Source organism: Camelus dromedarius, chromosome 13 (genome assembly GCF_036321535.1).
Source record: "Camelus dromedarius isolate mCamDro1 chromosome 13, mCamDro1.pat, whole genome shotgun sequence".
Lineage (NCBI taxonomy): Eukaryota > Metazoa > Chordata > Mammalia > Artiodactyla > Camelidae > Camelus > Camelus dromedarius.
Genome location: NC_087448.1, coordinates 67,705,389 through 67,725,201, shown reverse-complemented (window position 1 = coordinate 67,725,201; position 19,813 = coordinate 67,705,389). Strand labels below are relative to the sequence as shown.

The 19,813-nt window shown below is 43.4% G+C and overlaps 1 protein-coding gene across 4 annotated transcripts in view; it reads left to right on the top strand.

The window, feature by feature from the left end:
- The first annotated feature begins 13,319 nt into the window (after positions 1–13,319).
- CDK8 (cyclin dependent kinase 8) overlaps positions 13,320–19,813 on the top strand; it is an 85,804-nt gene continuing 79,310 nt past the window's right edge. For 2 of the 4 annotated variants that reach the window (XM_010981641.3, XM_010981640.3), the window contains exon 1: positions 13,322–13,941. In XM_010981641.3, coding sequence (XP_010979943.1) covers positions 13,814–13,941 — 128 coding nt within the window. In that variant the 5' untranslated portion in view covers positions 13,322–13,813. Of the gene's footprint in view, positions 13,942–19,813 lie in introns of all 4 variants that reach the window. The other 2 variants (XM_064493256.1, XM_064493255.1) reach the window with 2 other exon arrangements.

The following is a 19,813-nucleotide window of genomic DNA, read 5'->3' as shown; positions in this document are numbered from 1 at the left end:
GATCTTCTGGTAGCTCACAGCAAAAAATAAATGTGACAATGAATACATGTATGTTCATGTATAACTGAAAAATTGTGCTCTACACTGGAATTTGGCACAACATTGTAAAATGACTATAACTCAATTAAAAAAAGAGACAAACAAGGCCCCTTGCCTTCCTTTTCGATGGAAAACGATAGCCACTGAACAAGTACTTACATTGATCTTCTGTTCATTTGTAGGTCTCTCCCATGTAAAAGTCTAAACTCCTCAAGTTCCAAGAGATGGTTTTATTCATTTTAATAGTCCCAGGACTTAGCACAACACCTGGCACAACACTCCCCTCAGCCAGCTGCGTAGATGAGCAGAGAAAAATGCAGACTTTTCTCAAACATGATCAATGCATGTTAGTATAAAGCCTAAGAAATTAGAAATTTGTGAGTACAAGTCAGAAAATCACATGTGAGATATCCAAAATTCAAGCAGAAACCCTTTAAAATATCTATACGCGTTTTAGTGAGTATGTAACTCAAGTGCAAGTATTTTTAAATGTTAAACTGTATATATCCTAAGAGTCAAAAAATATGAAGTCTGATCAAGTGATTTACTTTGTGGAAAGCGGCAGTTTTCTGTGAGTAGATAGGTAATGCATGTAACTTGAATCTAACATGCTGCTTCAGTTTTTGTAGCTTAGGACAGAGTGACTATAAAAGGGTTCTAGATATGATCATTGGAACAGAGGGATGGATCATTCTGGATATCTGTATTTTCAGGTCTCATAACATGCCCAAATCTCTGGCCTAATTAATCTCGTTTACTGGGATGGTACCTGGCCTTTTTAGTGTGTATGCATCTTTTAACTCCAGGGCTTTTTACAATTAAGAATAAAAAGGTATAAAATAATTAAAACCAAAACATTAAAAGGGTCTTCTGTATATTTGCTATTTTATATACTTACAATGTTTAAATGATTTTGGCTTCTTAGACTGACAGCCTTAATTAAAATTTAAAATGCATGTAAGTAGTTGATTTAGACTTCTAAGTTTAAGTTGAAATCTTAATAAGTTTGTGGACATATAAGAACAGCTAAGAGAAATTTAGGCTCATCATATTAAGTGTTATGATTAATTTTAACATGATTATTTAAAGATTCAGGAAAGCAATAAATACAACATTTGAATTACTTATTAATGAAATAAAATATTAAATTTATAAATAATTTAAAATGTTTCAAGATGATTAAATAAGTATGTGAATGAGATCTAAAGTTAGTAGAAGTCTAATTCTAAATCTGTTAAAGTTACCATACTTATTACTAGAATAATAAGAGCTGTAAACTAGATTTAAAAGCCTAAGTTTTAACTAGGACATTGAATTGGAATTTGCTAAATTGAATATTAACTGTTTAAAGCAAAGGGTTTTTTTACAGAGTATTTTATTAATTTCATCTGAAAATATCTTTTATATGGCTTTATTGAGCTACACAATTCACATACCATAAAATTCACCCAGAGTATACAATGCAGTGATTTTCTGTATATTTACAGAGTTGTGCAGTCATCATCAAAATCTAATTTTAAAATATTTTCATCACCCCAAAAAGAAACCTCACAGCCATTAGCAGTCATCCCATTCCTTGCCACCCCACCCCTAGCCCCTGGTAATCACTAATACACTTTCTGTCTCTGTGAATTTGCCAGTTCTGGACAGTTCCTATAAATGCAATCATGCAATAGGCAGCCTTTTACACCTGGCTTCTTTCACTTAGCAGACTGTTGTAAAGCCATGCTGTAACATGAGTCAGTACTCCATTCCTAAAGAGAAACTTCTTTATAGTCTTTTCCTGCATAAGAAAACCACCTTCAAGGACACCCTCTGTTATGGGTTGAATTGTGTCCCTCCCCCATTCATATTTTGACACCCTAACCCCCTAGTATCTCAGAATGTGACTACATTTGGAGAGAGGACCTTTAAAATGTTAAGTTAAAATGAGGCCATTAGGGTAGGTCTTAAACCAATCTGGCCAGTGTCGTTGGAGGAAGAGGAAATTTGGACACAGGAAGAGACACCAGGGATGCACGTATACAGAGGAAAGGCCACGTCTGGACACAGCGAGGAGGCAGCCGTCTGCAAACTCAGCAGAGAGGCCTCAGAAGAAACAACTTGCTGACAGCCTGACATTGGACGCCCAGCCCCCAGAGCTTTAAGGAATAAAGATCTGTCGTTCAGGCCCCTCAGTCTGCGCTGTTTGATTATGGCAGAGCTAGCAAACGAATGGACCCCCTCCCTCGACAGCTTAGGAGTCTCACTCTATCAGAAACCCTTCAGACAGATGTGTGGACCCAGGGAAACGGGGGGGCTCAGCCTCTTAAACCTGTGTTTGAGAGAGGTCCCCCATTCCTTTCAGGACCCCTTGGAAGGGGTCCTTCTGGACCATGCGATCCCACCTCTCTGGCCACAGCTATTTGAAACAAGGTACCTGTCTCGGATTTTCAGGGAGTTTGGAATTATGTCACGAAGACCTTGTTGGTTAACTGTAACAGAACTGAAATGTCACGTAGACTGAAAGGCTAAGACCTCTCAGATGGAGGCCATGGGCAAGAAAACTGTAATTAGAGAAGAAAAGAAACAAACAGAGAGCTTGCTGGTTCCCAAGGAGTTCAGTTACTTTGTCAGCAAACGGGTCTGTGTGATTCTCCTGTGTCCTCACATCATTCTCTGTCTTTAATTAGGTTATTTTACTAGGGTTCTTGCAGCTAAAAAAATCTTCCTTCAAATCAGCCAGGATTTAAGGCAGGATACAAAAATGACTCTACTTTTTTAAGGCAGAAATGTATTTCTTACAGGGAACTGGGCACCTACAAAATCCGTGCAGTGGGTAGTGGAGCGGGCTGCAGACCGAGCCTCAGACCAACCCCACATTTGTTCATTTGCTGACCTGAGAGCAGCGCTGCCACCTCTGAGGCTGCCGCTGGAGTCATGCCGGGAACGGGTGGCATTCCTGCTGTGACACAGTGGTCTGGAAGCCAACACGGGAAAGCCTCTGGCACCACAGCCCCCAGTCACCGCTTAACACCATCAAAGCTGGCACCTGTGCTGCATCAGTATGCAGAAAACCCTCCCTCTCCAAAGCCTTGCTCACCATCAGAAAAACAGCCAGAATCGGGTGGAAATATGGCTTCTCCTTCAGTGCTGTTTTCCACACCTTGGTAAATACATTTTAGTGGCAGAATCTAATTTGCATCCAGAACAGTGGTTGCAAGACAGTCTGGGTCATGCCATTTTTAGTGTCCCAGCCTGTACACAAGATGGCACCCCAAAGAAGGGAAGAGTGCCCAAAGCCTCCAGCCCTGCCCTCGTCACTCTCATGTCTCCAGCTCAGCCTCAGACTGTCTTGGGTCAGGTCTCAAGAAACAGAGCCTGCGACAAGGATTCTTATTCAAGTGATATTGCTCGAGGAGTGCTCTCCGGAGAAAGAGAGCAGAGGAAGCAGGACTGGCCAGGGGGGCAAGGAGGTAAGAATGAGCCTTGGCTGATCCCACGACCTTCTCCAGCAAGTGTTACCCAGCAAGGCCAGCTTTCCGTACCCCCATGCCCTTGGCCGAGGTCTGCAGGGGCAGGGGGACAATTCTCCACAGAAGGTGGCCTCTAGAATTGTTATCCAGTGCCCACAGCAGCTGGAGTACAGATGCACCAGCTGACAAAGTGGGTTTGGGCCGGGCACAAGCAGGATTCACTACAGTCCACCCGCTGCAATGCTTAGATCACTTGCTTTTCCCATTAAGGTGCTCCATCCAAGCACGGTTTCTCCACAATTCTTATTAGTCACAATTTCTGGGAAATTTTATAATGGGCTGAACTACAGTCCCTGCGGCTACACCTGGCCCCCAGGCTGTCACTGACACGATTATCTCCCTTGTCCGCTGTGCTTTTAGATTCCCCTCCTCTTCAGCTGTTCCTTCTGCCGGTGGAGGTGGTTCTATGGATGCACTGACCCAGCAGGTTATCACTCTCTTCTCAGGGCGTAGTGCTGCCCTTGCCCTTGCCCTGACTTACAGTCAGGCACGGGAATCCCAAGAACTGCCCCCAGTGGCCCTTCTGGGTGCCGAGCAAATTTCTCTCTGCCTCTGTTAGGCAGCAGCCCCACCTCCTTTGGGTGATTTGCTTGTCAGTCTCTGGCACGAGGAGCCCAGCGGAACCAGAGAGCAGCTTTATGTTCAGAGGGACTCTTCCTGTGTCCTCGGATGGAAGCATCCCACGTCTGAGGGTCAGGATCTCCAGGCTACGGACAGGAAACACAAATTTTACTCAGACTTACGAAACACAGTCTTGGCAAAGGACGGCAAGATTAAAGCATACCTATTTTACTGGAAGAGACATCAGAACAGGAAAGGACATGCTCATGGGAGGGTCAGTGTCAGTGGAAAAGGAAATAAACATTTGAGTACCCGCCACGTTCTAGACACCATACCAGCCGGTTTCATAGAAGCCAGCAGGGCACAGCTTAAGATAGGAGCTCAGTAAACAGTCACAGGAATTAAGGAGTGGGATGGAGCAGAGGAGTGACTCCTGGGTAAGGAAGAGTCCACAAACGCCATGTTGAAAACTGTGTCGTATCTGGGGGAGACAGCAGTGCGCTGGGGAGGGAAAGGGGAGGACACAGAGCTGGAAGAGCTGGAAACCATTTCAATAAGCACTGTTCACAGCTTAGAATGCATGTCCTAGAGGGAAAGCAGGCATGCTAGTTCCCAGGTTCCAAAATACACATTTTGGGGGAGGTAATTAGGTTTGTTTGTTTGTTTACGTATTTATTTATTTATAATGGAAATTTACTTTTTTTTTTAATGGCAGTACTGGCGATTGAACCCAGGACCCTGTGCATGCTAAGTATATGCTCTCACTGAGCTATACCTGCCCCACAAAAAATACACATTTAACCTGTAGTAGACCTAAAATTATTGATTGTCCAAATATGGGTTTTACTTCCTGGGAGCAGATAAAGTACTGTGGGAAGGAGTGAGGAGGGGGGGGCAGTAGAAGAGATTATATGACAGTCACTTAGAAATGAAGTTTCTAAGCTACAAATTGATAGTGTTTGAAAGTTTATAAATTGCTTAACAGAACTTAGAACTCATTTCATAAAGGAAAAAATAAAAGTATACATGGCGGTTCAGTTTCAGACTCGCCCACAAAGCTTAAGTGGCAACTAACTGAAATTAATTTTTAAATTTTATTTCATCCCCTACTGTCCTTGACCTGCAGGCGTATCCTTTTCATTTTTCAGTTCCTGCTTTGATTATATGTGTGACCTTGGGCAAATTACTTAATCTCGGCAGTCCTTAAATTCCTAATCTGTAAAATGGGGATAATTTACCTAATTCTTAGGATTAAATGAATTAATACCTTGCATGTAGAAAATATTCAATAGACATTAGCTGCTATTACTATTACATTATTATCACCTGTCTTAGGTTAACTCTCCCCTCCTCCCTCTCCAAAAAAGCAGAACCTTAGGCAAGGATTCATGTGAAAATGATTTCCCAGGAAAAACCAGTAAGGGAGTTGGGGAGTGGAACTGGGAAGAAAGGAGACAGAGTCATAGTTCAATCCCAACTTGGACCTAAATTAAGGGGGACACAGGAGACAGTGAGGGTCACCCCAGTGTTGTCCCAATCAGAGGCTGTAAGAGCTGGTGTATTCATACTTGTGCCCACAGTCATTAAGTTAAGGTGGAGGTGGCTTAATTCCCAGGCACTTCGGTTTTGCATATGAAAGGGGTTCCAGTAGCCTGAGGGTGGTGGCTCCATGAAGAGAGAAATCTGAAGGGCTGTGGTCAGAGCATTGACTAGTCAGTCATCTGCTACATCATCGTCATCATCGTCACCGTCTCCCATGAAACACAGTGGCACCTGGTATGAAAGGCACTGTGGTGGGTTCTGGAGGTCAAAAGAGCTGTAGAACACAGGCCCTGTCCTCCTACGCCTTAGAATCCTGCTGAAGAGACAAGATAAACACAAAGAAAGAAGTACATGCTCAGTGCCAAGTAAGTGTAAACAGGGCATTGCTATGGGAGTGTGTCGGCTTCGGGTGGTGGGAAGGTCCCGGCAGTACCTGAGGATCATCTCAAAGAGGGGGTAGGGCTTAGTAAGTAAAGAAGCCAAGGGGTAGTGGATGGGGAAGGAGTGGAACGATAAACGTTTTAGGGAGGATCAATACACTTGTCCTCATACAGCGGTTCTCAACCTTGAAGTCTCATTAGGAGCTTTAAGAATCCCAGTGCCCAGCTGTAGCCCAGATCAATTACATCAACATTGCTGTGCGGGGGGTGGGGTGGGGTGTTCCCCAGGTATTTCCAATGGACGCCAAGGTCAAGAACCACTGTTTATTGGGCGGGGAGCAGCATCGGGGAAACTGGTTAGGAGCTGATACAGAAGAACTCAGATTGTGGAAATCCAAGCTGGGTGCAGCTGAGCACTCTAACCTAATTCTAGCATTCCTATTGCAGACTGCCTTAAAGTCTTTTCATGAGTCAGGCTACAGTAAATACAGAGCCTGGAATATTAGATGAAGGAGTTTGAACTTTATGCTGTAGGCAATGAAAGGGCATCGGGTCCTTGAATATTTCTGAGCAGAATAATGATGTAAGTACAACAACATTTGCAAATTTAAACAGGATGTAGGGTTTCTGAGCAAGGAGGACAATATCTGATGGAACTTGACCTTGGCTGGTTGGTGGAGGGGTAGGGCTACTAAGGGAGAAAAAGTTCCAGAGGTTCTGGGCATGGAGTTGAGTGGAAACAAGTAACCTGGGGTGTCAAGTATCAGGTGGTTGCAGAGGTGACCTCACCATGTTTGTGTCTAATAGAAAGAGAGCCATGTGACTCACAGGAGATCCATGTTTGTACAGGAACCAGCCAGAAAAGACGCGGCTTTTCTGACGATTGTGCCTGAATAACATGGTCAGGCTACCTGGAAGGCAAAACAGATTGGAACGAGAAGCCAGGGTAACACATTAAACCTTGAAAAAAACTGAACATGAAACTAAACTGTGTTCCTATAGATGACTTGCTACACTGTTTTGTGGCAAAATATTTTGAATTGAAAACTAAAGTAATATTGTTTAGTCAAGAAAAAAGGTGTCCAGTAGAGGAAAAGAGGACAAGATTATAATACTGCATGTCAGTTTAAAGAGGTAAATTTTCTTTAACAGTTTACTACTTTTGGAGAGCAGAATTCATCATCAACCAATGGGAGAGATGCTCAGTTTGGGATGCTCTTATCAGTCACTGTCATGTGAATCCATTAGTTAAGAAAAGGAGAAATCACTTTTAACCTGTTACACTATCTTTCCCGCTGTCTGTTTTACTTAGTGTGCATTTGACGGGAGGGTTTTGGCCCCATACACAGGTACTAACGAAGCAAGGGAGGAGGGAAGGTATTTGTTTAACATTATTTTGCAGAAAACTAAATGAAAAACTTCAAGCTTGTGTTATGGTATAAGAGGGGAAATCCTGTCTTCATGTCCCTCCTGACCTAGGCTAAATGTCATGGTCTGTCATTTTGACCACTCTGCTGCCAATAATCCTCACCTCCCATCTTTCATCTTCTTTTCATCCAACTCAGCTGGCAGGGCCCTAACTCCGGATGAATCCAACATCTGTCCTTGCCTGGTCTCCACCTGGGCTGTTGAGCACTGGTGATGAAATCTCACAACAGGGCAGATGGATGTTGGTATTAGGCATGGCTGCACCTGCAAACGGGCCCGACATTGGCTAGATGTCCTCCGATGGCCTCCTGCCAGCTCTCTAATTCTGCCCAAAGATTGTTTTAAACCTGCAGTCTTTTCAGACAGGAAATCATTGCTTTCTCTCCTTCCACCCCTGTCTGCTCATTCACAGCAGGTGAACTTTTCTTTTTGTAGAGAAAACCAAAGCCATCTGAAAAGGAACCACTTCAGCTTTCACCGAATCTGCAGATTGATATGTGTCCATCCCGGGATGGACTGAAGACTGTGGCCGTGACAGTTTGCACTTCCTACGGTTAAGAGGTGGAGTCTGCTTGCCCACTCTTTGAATCTGGGCTGGTCTCAAGTCTTGCTTTCACTAACAGAATTTTCAGGGATCTGTTCTGTTCTCACTGGAATGTACTTTGCAGGTGACCTACCCAATTTGTCTGGCTGGTGATTTCCAAATTTTTATCCCCAGTCTTGATCTTTCTTTTGAGATATAGGCTCCTGTATCCACCTGCTCACTAGATATGTTCGCTTAGATTTCCGAGACATTGGGTGTGTCCAAAATGGATCTCTTACTTTTTCCCCTAAATGTCCCAATATCCTCAGGCGTCATCTTGATTCCTTCCTTTTTGTTACTTCCCATCCAACTGAGCAGCAAGTCCCCTATCTGTCTACCTGTCTGTCTGTCTGCCTACATTGCCTCCTACAATTCATTTTTTAAAAAATTTTAATCTTTTTTAAAATAAAAAAATTTTGTTGTTGTTCAGGTAGTTAGGTTTATTTATTTATTCAATTCTTTTAATGGAGGTCCTGGGGGTTGAAGCCAGGACCCTGTGTATGCTAAGGACATGCTCTGCCCCTGAGCTCCCCACCGCCTCTACAGTCCACTCTTAACATAGCAGCCAAGATGTTCTTTTCAAAGTGAGGACTGTGGTCACTCCCCTCCTTACAACCTTCCAGTTGCCCTAAGATAAAACCCAAGCTCCTCCTGTGCCCTAAAGGGCTCTGTGTAGTCTTGCCCTGCCCACCTTTTCGTCCTTATCTCACACAAGCCCCTCCCTCACGCTCCCTGTCGCACAAGCCTTCTTTCTGCTCCTTGGCTCCCAGCTTGAGGCCTTTGCACTCGCTGTCCATCTGACCCACCCATTTGGACTGCTCTGCTCCCTCCCAGTGGCAGCCTTTGCTCCTCATCATTCAGGTCTCAGCTTAAGCATCACCTCAGAGTCCTCGTCATCCACCAATCTAAGTAACCTCCTCCCCGGCCCACTTTCCATCTCATTGCCCTGCTGTACCTCTTTGTGCTACTTAGCGCTTTCTTCCACCTCCTGCAAACTCCCCCACCCCCGTCCTCCTCATCCCTCCGGATGACAGAGCCCTCATAGTCCTCTGTGACCCTGCCTCCTGGACACACGTCGCTGGTCCAGGATGGGCCCCTGACCCAGCTGGACCAGAGCCCTTCCTGGGGTTTTTAGAACTGGGATTGAGAAATAGAGTCAATTCTTCTCTAATGACAGGCATCTGATAGAAAATTCAGCAACTGTTGGTGGTCATGTGTTCAGTCATGTGGAGCAAATGACTCCATAAGAACAAATGACACTCACATGACGAAGGGGAGAAAGAAAGTCCTTTTTGAAAGGGTTTTTTGGTTCTAGCTGTTTCTAAGTTCTAAATTAAATTCTGGATGCTTCTAGAGTTAGTTGAGATACTTTTTGCAATAGTATTTTCTTTGAAAAATGATAAAAGACTGGAGTATTGATTGATCTAACTTACCATTTTTTGTGTCTAACACAAAACTCAAATACAGGTGCTTTAATGTGCTTTTTGAAGATAAAGGTGATGAACATTCCACCTGCAGAATGAGAGATTAGACGCTTAACATCAAAAGCACACTTTGATACTGAGCAAGAAACTGAATTAAAAGTTGTAGACAGTGGTCAGTGCAGAGAAGACATGGAAGGATTTTTACATTAATATATCACAAAGCACTAAACTTTTTGCATGCTGTAAAAGTACATGATCAGAGGCAGGACTGAGGCAAATGCCAAATGTTTCAAAATGACTGCCTCCCCTTTTATTATTAAGGTCCATTTCAATCTATAGAAATCAATCCAATGAAACACATCCTAATTAAATATAATTATGCAAACTATGTGCTGGGCTCTGTCGGGAGACATGGAGACGAATAAGTCAGAGATTCAGTTACTAAGGTTTTTATTAAAGGGAAGATTTTTTTCAAGTACCTAAAATATATGACTAAAACACAAGGTAGCTGTGATGTTTCTATGTGAGTTACAAACAAAGTGCAGTGGTGCCAGGGCTGGCGTACGAGTTGGTGGTAAAGACAGGTCACATGCAGTTGCAAGAACCAGGAAAGTCTGCATGACTAAGTTAGGCATTTAAGCTGTACCTTGGAGGATGGGTAGGACCGCAGAGGTCAGAGACGGTATGAGGAAGCATCCAGTTTTTGAGAGCAGGACAGACAAAGGCATATTTGGCGTGAGTATGGTGGACGATGAACAGCTAATGAAGGGCTGGCAGGAAAACAACAGAATGTCTGTCTACCGACATCGCTCTTCACAGGAATTGGGAGGTTCACGGCACAGGATGGTATGTTGGGTTTCAGAAATTTTAAGTTTAAGATGTCAGCACAGTATCCTCTTAGGCCGAACAGGAGGCAGTTGAAATGTGGGGCTTGTATTTGAGAGGCATGTTTAGACTGGAGTTGTTCATTTTAGAATGTAAAGAAAACCACATTTTATGAAAATTAGCCTGAACGTTATTTGCACACGGTTTGGAACGTGGACCAATGAGGGTCACAGACTCTACAGTGTCACTGGAGGTCATCCTGGAGCAAAGAGATGCGTGATCTCAGGATGACCTGTGTCAAAAATCAAACTCAGATGGCACCTCTCTGTCCCCGATGTGTTTAATTCATTTAAATAATAGTCTGATCCGTTGACTAGAGGAAACCTTTTCTAAACACAGATTCCATCCCTCAGAGTTTTGGAAACCAAACCTGTGCCCCAGGGCTTCCCAGCTCCGTACTTTGGCTCCTTCTCCTCTTCATAGTGGAGTCTCTGGCTGCTTCTCTTTCCTTTCCTCCACGCATGGACACAGTCTCCACAGGGCAGGCCAGGCTGAAATCCTGGGGACAACAGAAGGGAATTACCCACAGAAAATAAAAACCTAAAGCTGGGATATTAGATACTACTCTCCTAATACAGCAGCCAAGCTCCCCTCTAAGGGGCCCTGGTGGCTCTCTCTTCCTTCGCTCCCCTCTCCTGATGCTCTGTTAAGGGGCCACCGGCCTGGAGTCCAGACCCCTGATTCTCACCATAGCTTTAGAGAGAAAAGCCAGCCTTCCTCTGACCTTGTCCAAGGCTGGTTTCCTTTCCTGCCTCAGGATAACTGATAGTAAAAACTCTGTTAATTAGCTTGACTATAGTCATTATTTCACTGTGTACGTATGTATCAAAATATCATGCTGTATCTCTAAAATCTATACAGTTTTTATTTAAAAAACTCCACTTGGAGGGGAGGGTACAGCTCAGCGATAGAGTGTGTGCTTAGCATGCACGAGGTCCTGGGTTCAATCCCAGTACCTCCATTAGAAAAATAAATACATAAATAAACCTAATTACCTACCCCCCCCAAATTTTTAACTCCACTTGTATTAAAAAAAAAAACCCACTTTCATAGGGGAGTCTTATCTTCAGCCACAGGGTAGAGAGAGTCAAAACAGTCGTCAAAGTACATTTTTAGAAGTCTGGGACCTTCAGGGCTGGGGAATGTCACATACAGGTGGTTTGGGAGATGGGTGCGGGTGGGGACTGGGGGAAGGGCTAGCCCAGTCCCATACTTTGCAACATTTCATCTGGACTAGTGGTTTGGTTTCTCAAGATCTGTGAGTCAATACTTGGATGAAAAGATACATCCCTCAAGAAACACAAACTATATGTTTCAGGAAGGGTCTATTCTAAATCCGTATTTAGGGGGAAAAATTTGAATTCTTTATGCAAAAGAACAGTCCTGCTAGAGAATCACCGAAATTACATCATGGAATAGAAACATAGCATCCCATTCGTGGAAGCTTGCCTTTCTGGTGCCCTTACTCTGAACTGATGTCTTTTGTATCTCCATTTGGCAAAGAAACAGATTGAGGGGCCGAGGACATACTGCTAATAAGCAGCACATCAAGATCCAAACCCAGGCCCACCAAACCAGTCAGTGTACTCAAACACTGAATAGTATCTGATGTACTCGGTAAAAACAACTTCCTTTAAACCAGTGGTGAAGTCATTATTTTCTCCAAGGAAATCTGTATAAGAGCCCTTCTGAGGAGTTTTCATATAATGGTTTCACACTTAACATTTGGATGTGGATATTTTTGACCTAAATGTTTTTACTCATTAATTCAACGAGTGTTTACTGTGCACCACCATCGAGCCATGATGCTAGGTGTTATGGAAGATGCAAATATGAATTCCCATAGGAATTTATAATCTGGCAAGAGAGCAGAAAATAAGAACAGAATTTGATGAATACCACAGGAAATGTGAGAAAATGTGCTATGAGGGTTAAAAGTGGGAGAGATTATATGTCCTCTGGGGAGTGGGAGCTTTAGTGGAAATGACAGCAATTGTAGAAAGTAAAATGAATATACATATAAAATCAAAACATGAAAAACAGAGGTCTAAATAAGAGGGATAAAACAAAACGAGGGATTATTATCAAGATATCAGGAGTCCTCCACCTGACACCCTTCCTACCTTAAAATTACTACGTTTCCGTGGATTTAGACCTATTGCTGTAATCATGGCTAATAACTGCTGTTTTTATGAGCTGTGATGCAGGAGACCGTACTCAAAATGATGTCCCCTCTGAGAGGATGGGACGCATTCTGATGGTCATCTGGTCACAAGAATGACACTATTTAGGACCAGCGTGGCCTCTCCTAATTGACTCACTTTTAATAATGTTCGCAACGTGAGTCAGCACGCCGATATCACCGTGCAGCCCTTATCAGCCTGTGAACGACAAGAATAACCAAGTAATAGTCCTTGGGCAGTTGACAAATACATAGACTTTCTCGATAATAATTTAAACCTTTAAACTATGCTGTTCGGAACTGGCACATAATGTGATCCTAATACAAACTACCTCCGTCACACTTGAATTTCTTTCGTTAAGTTTCTGGCCCAAATCAGACTCTAGCGACATCAAAGCAAAAGAAAAATTTTCCCCCTAAGGGATTGGAACTACTGCCCTCCCCTCGGACTACGGATCCCATCCCGCAACGCTCCCACCTTCCCACATGGGGGTGGAGCCGCAGGGCGGGCGGCCACGGCGGCGGCCAGGGCATTCTGGGCACTGTAGTCTGCGGCCGCGGCCACCGCCGGGGAGGCCCACGGGGTGCGTCTGGTGGCAGCTCCGGGCCCCGGCCACCGCGTCCTGCCCGCGCAGCCCTCGGGGTGCGGGCCCCGGCGGGGGCGGCCGGCCGGCGGGCGCGGCGCGGGTCGGAGGGAGGGCCGAGCCGCCGAGGCTTCGCGACGTTTTTGCGACAGCGCGGCCGGGTTCCGCGAGTCCCCGCCCTCCGCTCTCTGAGGAGGTACCGGCTGTTGTGCGGCGCTGCCTTTCTGTTTGAGTGCATGGAGAGTGAGTGAGTGAGTGTGAGCGTGTGTGTGTGAGAGCGGCGAGGCGCGAGCGCGAGCGCCAGAGGGAGAGCCCGCCGCGCCGCCCCGCCGCTCCCCGCCGCGGGGGCAGAGCGCGCGGCCGGAGCGCCCGGGACCGGCGCCCCGGGAGCCCGCGGGGACAAGGGCAGCGACCGCGCTCCCCGCCCCCAGCCCTCGTTCCTCGCTCTCCTGCGCCCGGGGGACCTCCGCGCCGCCTCCCCGGCCGGCCTCTGCCCCGCCGCCCCCCTGGATGTCCCCGGCGCCCTCGCGGGGCCTCCTCCTGCTCCTGCCGCCGCGGTCGGGCCGGTGCTGCGGCCGCCGGGCGTAGAGCGGGCGGGTTCCCGGGGGCCGCGGCTGCCGGAGCTCCCCTGGTCCCCACCCCTGCCCCCCGGCGCCCCGACCCCGCTCCCCGGCCTCGCAGGCTGTGACAATGGACTATGACTTTAAAGTGAAGCTGAGCAGCGAGCGGGAGCGAGTCGAGGACCTGTTTGAATACGAGGGCTGCAAAGTTGGCCGAGGCACTTACGGTCACGTCTACAAAGCCAAGAGGAAGGATGGGTGAGTGTCCGCCGCGGGCCGGGCAGGTAGCCGCGGGGGAGCGGAGCAGCCGCCCGAGCGCGTCTCCCGCCTGCCGGTCCCCGCCCGGGTCCCCGCAGCCCGGGCTCCGGGAGGAAGTGGTGCGCGGGGTCCGAGCCCGCGCCAGACCCTCTTGCTGTGCCGCTGGGCTCCACTTGCGGGGCTCACGGGGAAAAGGAGCACCTCCTCGGCTGTGGACTTTTCCATGGTTTCGATACTAGATTTTTCTTTAAAATTTCGTTAGAAAACATCAGTGTAAATGATTTTGGAGGGGGGTCGACTTATTATGGTAACCTGGGGCTTTCCTCACCCACCTCTGGAGTGACATCCGTCAGTCTGGAAGGGAAGCTGTGATCCTCCCCTCCTCCCCCAATCAGTGTGTGATTGATTTATGATCCCACCCAATTCGGATTGTATTCAGGGGAGAGAAAACAGCAAGTCAGTGTGGTTCTGAAGAGTTCCTCATAGTGATCCTCTGCAACATAAATGTAGCAGTTGCTGTTTAGATACCATTAGCTGCGAGTTTTATCTAGAACAATGGGGGTTTGGTGCAGGGTGTGTGGTGGGGAAAAAAGCGAATGACAAATTGGGGAATCTTGTTCAGACGATTCCCCCAAAACCTAGCAGTTGGCAACGAACTTTAAATAGTCGCTTATATTCTTCCCTAGAAATAACTCAATTAAGTCAATGACTGTTAATGCTCCCAATTTAGTTTCCTAAACAGGCAAGTGAAGTGTTCACTTTTCCTTTGTCAGTACATGACTGTCTTGTAATATTGACAAAAGAGAAGGCATTTCTTAGTTGAGAAAATATATTTTATTAACTCCCTGTTTTCCTCTTGTAGAAACGGATGTTGTCTTTATTGCCTTTGACACTCTAGAAGATTTCTGGAAAGATAATGTCAAAGCTTATTACATAATCTTTAGACTTTAACATGACCAAAGTAGCTTTACTTGAACATCACAGTTAGTTTGGTTAGCTGCTTTTTAACATTTAAAATAATTGCTCCCCCCCCCCAATTAGATAGGAGGATATGTTCAGAACTGAACTGTATTAGCACTAAGAAAATGAAACCATTCATAAAGTTGAAGTTACCTGGGTTGGGGGGAAGCCATATTTATAAATACCTTAGTATTCTAAATATTGCGAAAGGAAGTGTATATTTATTCAACATTTTTCTTAGATTTCCTGAGATAGCTTTCTAAAATAACTTAAAATGGACTCTAAGAGGAAGAAGGTATTAATTCCAGTGAATTTGTAATGTTCATTTCAGTGCTTATACGCAGCAGTAAAGCAGTACAGATATCTGCAAAAGGCAGGGATTTGAAAACTCGATACTCTGGGTGCTGCATGTGTTTCAAAGTACCTTTTAGCAGGATGGATAGTCTGGTGACATTTGAGGAATCCACGTCTAGAGATGCTGTTGACTCTTGCTGTTTAATTGTATTTTTCATTGACGGATTGCCCTGTAATAACATACATAGTTTAAAAATTATCCTTGTTAACTTCCCATACAATATTTTCCAAAAGCCTAAAGCCATTTTCCCATCCCCCAGTATTATATAATTTGGGGGATATTCATAAAATCCCCAATCCCATGAGATTAGACATTTTAGTACATTTGACCAGTCTGTCATCTGTTTTATAAAATTCTGGTGACTTTAAATTCTTTTAACTTCTCTGAGAAAAGCCGATTCTGTTTTCATAAATTACCAATTTAAGCTAATAAAACATGTAAATTGTATTAACTTTGATTTTATATTTTATTAAAAAACTAATACTGCTTACTGGTAAGAGGTTCTTTTGACCACATTTTATATCTCATGGTCAAGTCTTAATTTAGGCTAAGAATAATTTTAGAAGAATTACCCAATTTAAAGATAGCTGAATGTATAGTATATAGTACATGAACATTTTTTAGTCATTCTTGATAGTAGCATTGCATTTTGAAAAAATTAACTTTTTGTTTATAATTCTTGGGGCTTGTTTTTCAGCAGCCTTTAATGATTTTGTTTATAGGAAGAACTTTTCTTTTTTTAATGGATCAAATGTCAAGAGAGTTTTAAAATTACTTAAAACAGTGTTTGTGTTCCAGAGGGAATATTTTTCGGTTTGGCTTCCTATAACCTCACTCTGCTAAAATGCAGCATTGTATTTATGAGCTTCTTTTGATCTCATGTCAGTGAAATGTAATTTAATGCATTTCAGTCCTGGTAAAATAAAATTTGTGGCTGTTTAATCTTTTATAAAAAGATGATGATCAAATAATTTGTTTCTAGTATTGATTTACTTTCAAATTAAATTATATATTCTGCAACTGAAATTTCGGAGTACTCTAGTAACCCAGAAAGTAACACCTTCAAAGAGAATACTGAGATTTATAAAAAAAAATGAAATAAATTTTGTTGTGATGTGTTTGGCTGTTAAAATGAATGTATGAAAATGTATCCTTTCCGTTGTCCAGCAAGCATCATAGACATGAATGATTAGTGAAAAAATTTAGACTAGAGGACTTGGCTTCTTAAATTATTGTTTTAGGAAATAAAACAGCTCAAAGGTCATTTCTTTGATTTTAAGAATTAGTAATACTATCCTGCTAGTACACCACACTTTTGATAAACTCAGTGTTTCAAAGAATAGGGGATGGGAAATACTTTATTTGAGGCTTGATTATACCTGGAAAAGGGGCCTTTTATAATTATGTTAATTTCAGATTCTAATAGAGTTAAAGCATAAATGCACAATAAATCTTGGAAATAATTCGCTCTCATTGTCACCATAAATGAGATAGTGTCCTTTGTGTCTGAACACCGAAAGGGTGCTCAGTGGGAAGCAGGGGATTCATTTTCTTTCTGAGTCAGTTGCATTTCCTCTTTGCAGAATTCAGGCGACCAAAAACTCCTCGTTTGGAAGAACAGAAAAGTGTGAGAAGACAGAAAACAGTTTGCATTTTAAAATTCTAAATTCTCATTATTGGACTGGACCTTGTAGAATTTAAAAATTAATTTGGGGGAAGAGTTTGATCTCCAAAACAGAAAAGCAAAAAGAGTTTTCTTGAATAGGATTCTTGGTCTGCTGTGCTGTATGTTCAAGAGAACAGATACTATGTAACTGGAAGTGTGTGTGTATGTGTGTGTAAGAGAGTGAGAGAAATACACAGAATACTTTTGTTGGGGCATTTTTGTAAACAACCCAGAGATTAGTAGGCAGTGGTAATAATAATAGCTAAATTACTGAGTAGGTGTTAGGTCTTGGGCAAAGTCTTTTATAGTCATCATCTCTTGAATCCACAAGTACCATACAAGTCAGTTGTGTTTTTTCAGTTTTACAGATGAGGAAACTGAGGTTTAAAAATGTTAAGCAAATTTTTCCATGGTTACATGACCAGTTAAAATGTCAGAGCTGGAATTGGGGGATTACAGGCAGATGTTTTACTCCGGAGCCCATGTTGCTAACCATTATGCTTCATATTAAGATACACAGAAACACAGACATGGGGATTTGGTGTTTTAGCAGGTTTTTCAGACCTGCTTATCACAGGACTAGTCTTTTCAATTAACTGGTAGACTTTTTTAGTATGTTTCTGAATGGCCCTGGCTTTTTCAAGTGCTGCTAAAGTACGTATATAGATATGTGAGTGTCTCTGTACACATACACACGTATATGTATATGTGTATGACTCCGTGTGTGTGTGTGTAGGAGCAGACTAGTAAGTTATGTTAAGATACAAAAATTCTTCATCTAGTGCCAAGAGTTCCACGTTGGAGAGCCTGGACAACTGTGTTTGAGTTCAGAGAGCCTCTGATCACCATTGTGACCTTGGGCAAGTCATTTGCCCATGTAGATCTTGACTTACTTATTTGTAAGATTAGGGAGTTTGAGTTGATAATTTTTAGGGCCTTTCATAGTATTATAATTTGAGGAAGTAAAAATTATGAATATACAGTGTAATACTTTTGCATGATTAGGAAAACAACCACTAAAACAAAAATTTTACTTTAGACAGTAGTACCTTTCCATATTTCTTAGCCTCATGCTTTAGCTGGGGTCTCAACACCCGCCAAAAAGAAGACTAGTAACTTCCAAAGACTTGTCGGCTCCGTTACCTAGTGTGTCACTGTAGCATCCCCTCAGATTTCTCTCTTACTGTGTGGGGTTTATGTGACTGCTCCCACTCCTGTGACCCGTCCATTTGGTGGCTAGCACAAGGGACTCTTCTATCTGCATTGGAGCTTTCATTCGGCTTTAATTCCTTAGCTGTGATCAGCACTTGGTTGGAACCCTTTATTTCCCCTAAAGGATTCTAACAGTTTTTCTTACGAGTATTTGAACCTAGGTTGGTTCAACTTGATTTAAATATTTCCTTACATGTCAGAAATGCCAAATATAACACGTAATAATGCTCATCACTGGGGATTTCATATGCCCAATAAGGAGTATTCCTTACAACATTTAAAAAATATGATGGAAGGGGATAAGCAGTATATTTACTATGCATTTCTTACCTACTTGCAGTTGAATTTTTCTGCCTTAAATATTCAGTGCACTCAGATTACTGATTAGACCACTTTGAGGTTTCACGCTTAGATCCCATTTTCTTAGTAGCAGTACTGGCAGATTAATTCATTTTGGATTGGTCCATTTGATTATTACTTTCACTGTTTCTTCAACATTGGAAGAAATCCACTTCCTCACTAATTCAGCTAATATTCATTGGACCCTTCTCCCTGCCAAGCACTGTCCAAGGTATTGTGAATGCAAAGATGAATAAAATATTCCATTATTTGAGAAGGTACTACTGGGGAAACAAACATGTAAAGAAGCTATAGCAGAGAAAGACAAATGTATTAGTGATACCACTTACACGTGGAACCTAAAAAAATGATACGAATGAAGTTATTTACAAAACAGAAACAGACTCACAGACATAGGAAACAAACTTACGGTTACCAGAGGGGAAAGTGGGAAGGAGGGATAAATTAGCAGTTTGGGATTAGCAGATACAAACTACTATACATAAAATAGATAAACAACAAGGTCCTACTGTAGAACACAGGGAACTATATTTAATATCTTGTAGTAACCCATGATGAAAAAGTATATATATATAAAATGGAATCACTTTGCTGTACACCAGAAACTAAATCAACATTTTAAATAACTATATTTCAATAAAAATAAATATGCTGTAGCAACTAAATAAGTACTATAATAATTAATACAAGGTGCTGTTGGGACATAGACATGAGAGCTTCCAGCTGCTTAAGGTTTTCAGGAAAAGCCTTCCAAAGATGGTGGCACTTCTTTGATCTTGGAAGACAGGGACTGTCATCAGAAAGGGCATTTCAAGAGAAACAGGACAAAGGGGGAGCTTTCGTACTGTGCTCTTACAGACCCCAACAAATTTTGTGGGTTTGAATTATTTCTTCTGACACCTCTTCCGTTGCTAGCATTTTTGAGCTCCTGGTACATGTAGCGCTACATACGTGCACTACAAAGCTTCCGTGTCCCACTGGACGTGATGAGGTCTCTGTGATGTCACAGTGGGGATACATTTATCAGCATGCACCGAGCACCTTATTGTCTGTGTGGCAGTTTCCCATCACAAGAACGTTGGCGACTCAGGAGGATACAGGCAGCCTCTGTAACCCCAGCTGCTGATTTAGGGGTCTCTCTCAGACGGAAGGCTGCCGTGGTGGGGCTCCTTTTTGATTATGGCTCTGGGGAGCAGATGGTTCTCCTTCAGCCTCACCTCTGTGAGGAGTAGGGATCCCGAATTTTCTGTGCTGCCGAGACGGTGATGGCAACAGATTGGAGGGGAACTTCTCTTGTTGGGACTCTCTGGTGTATGAAG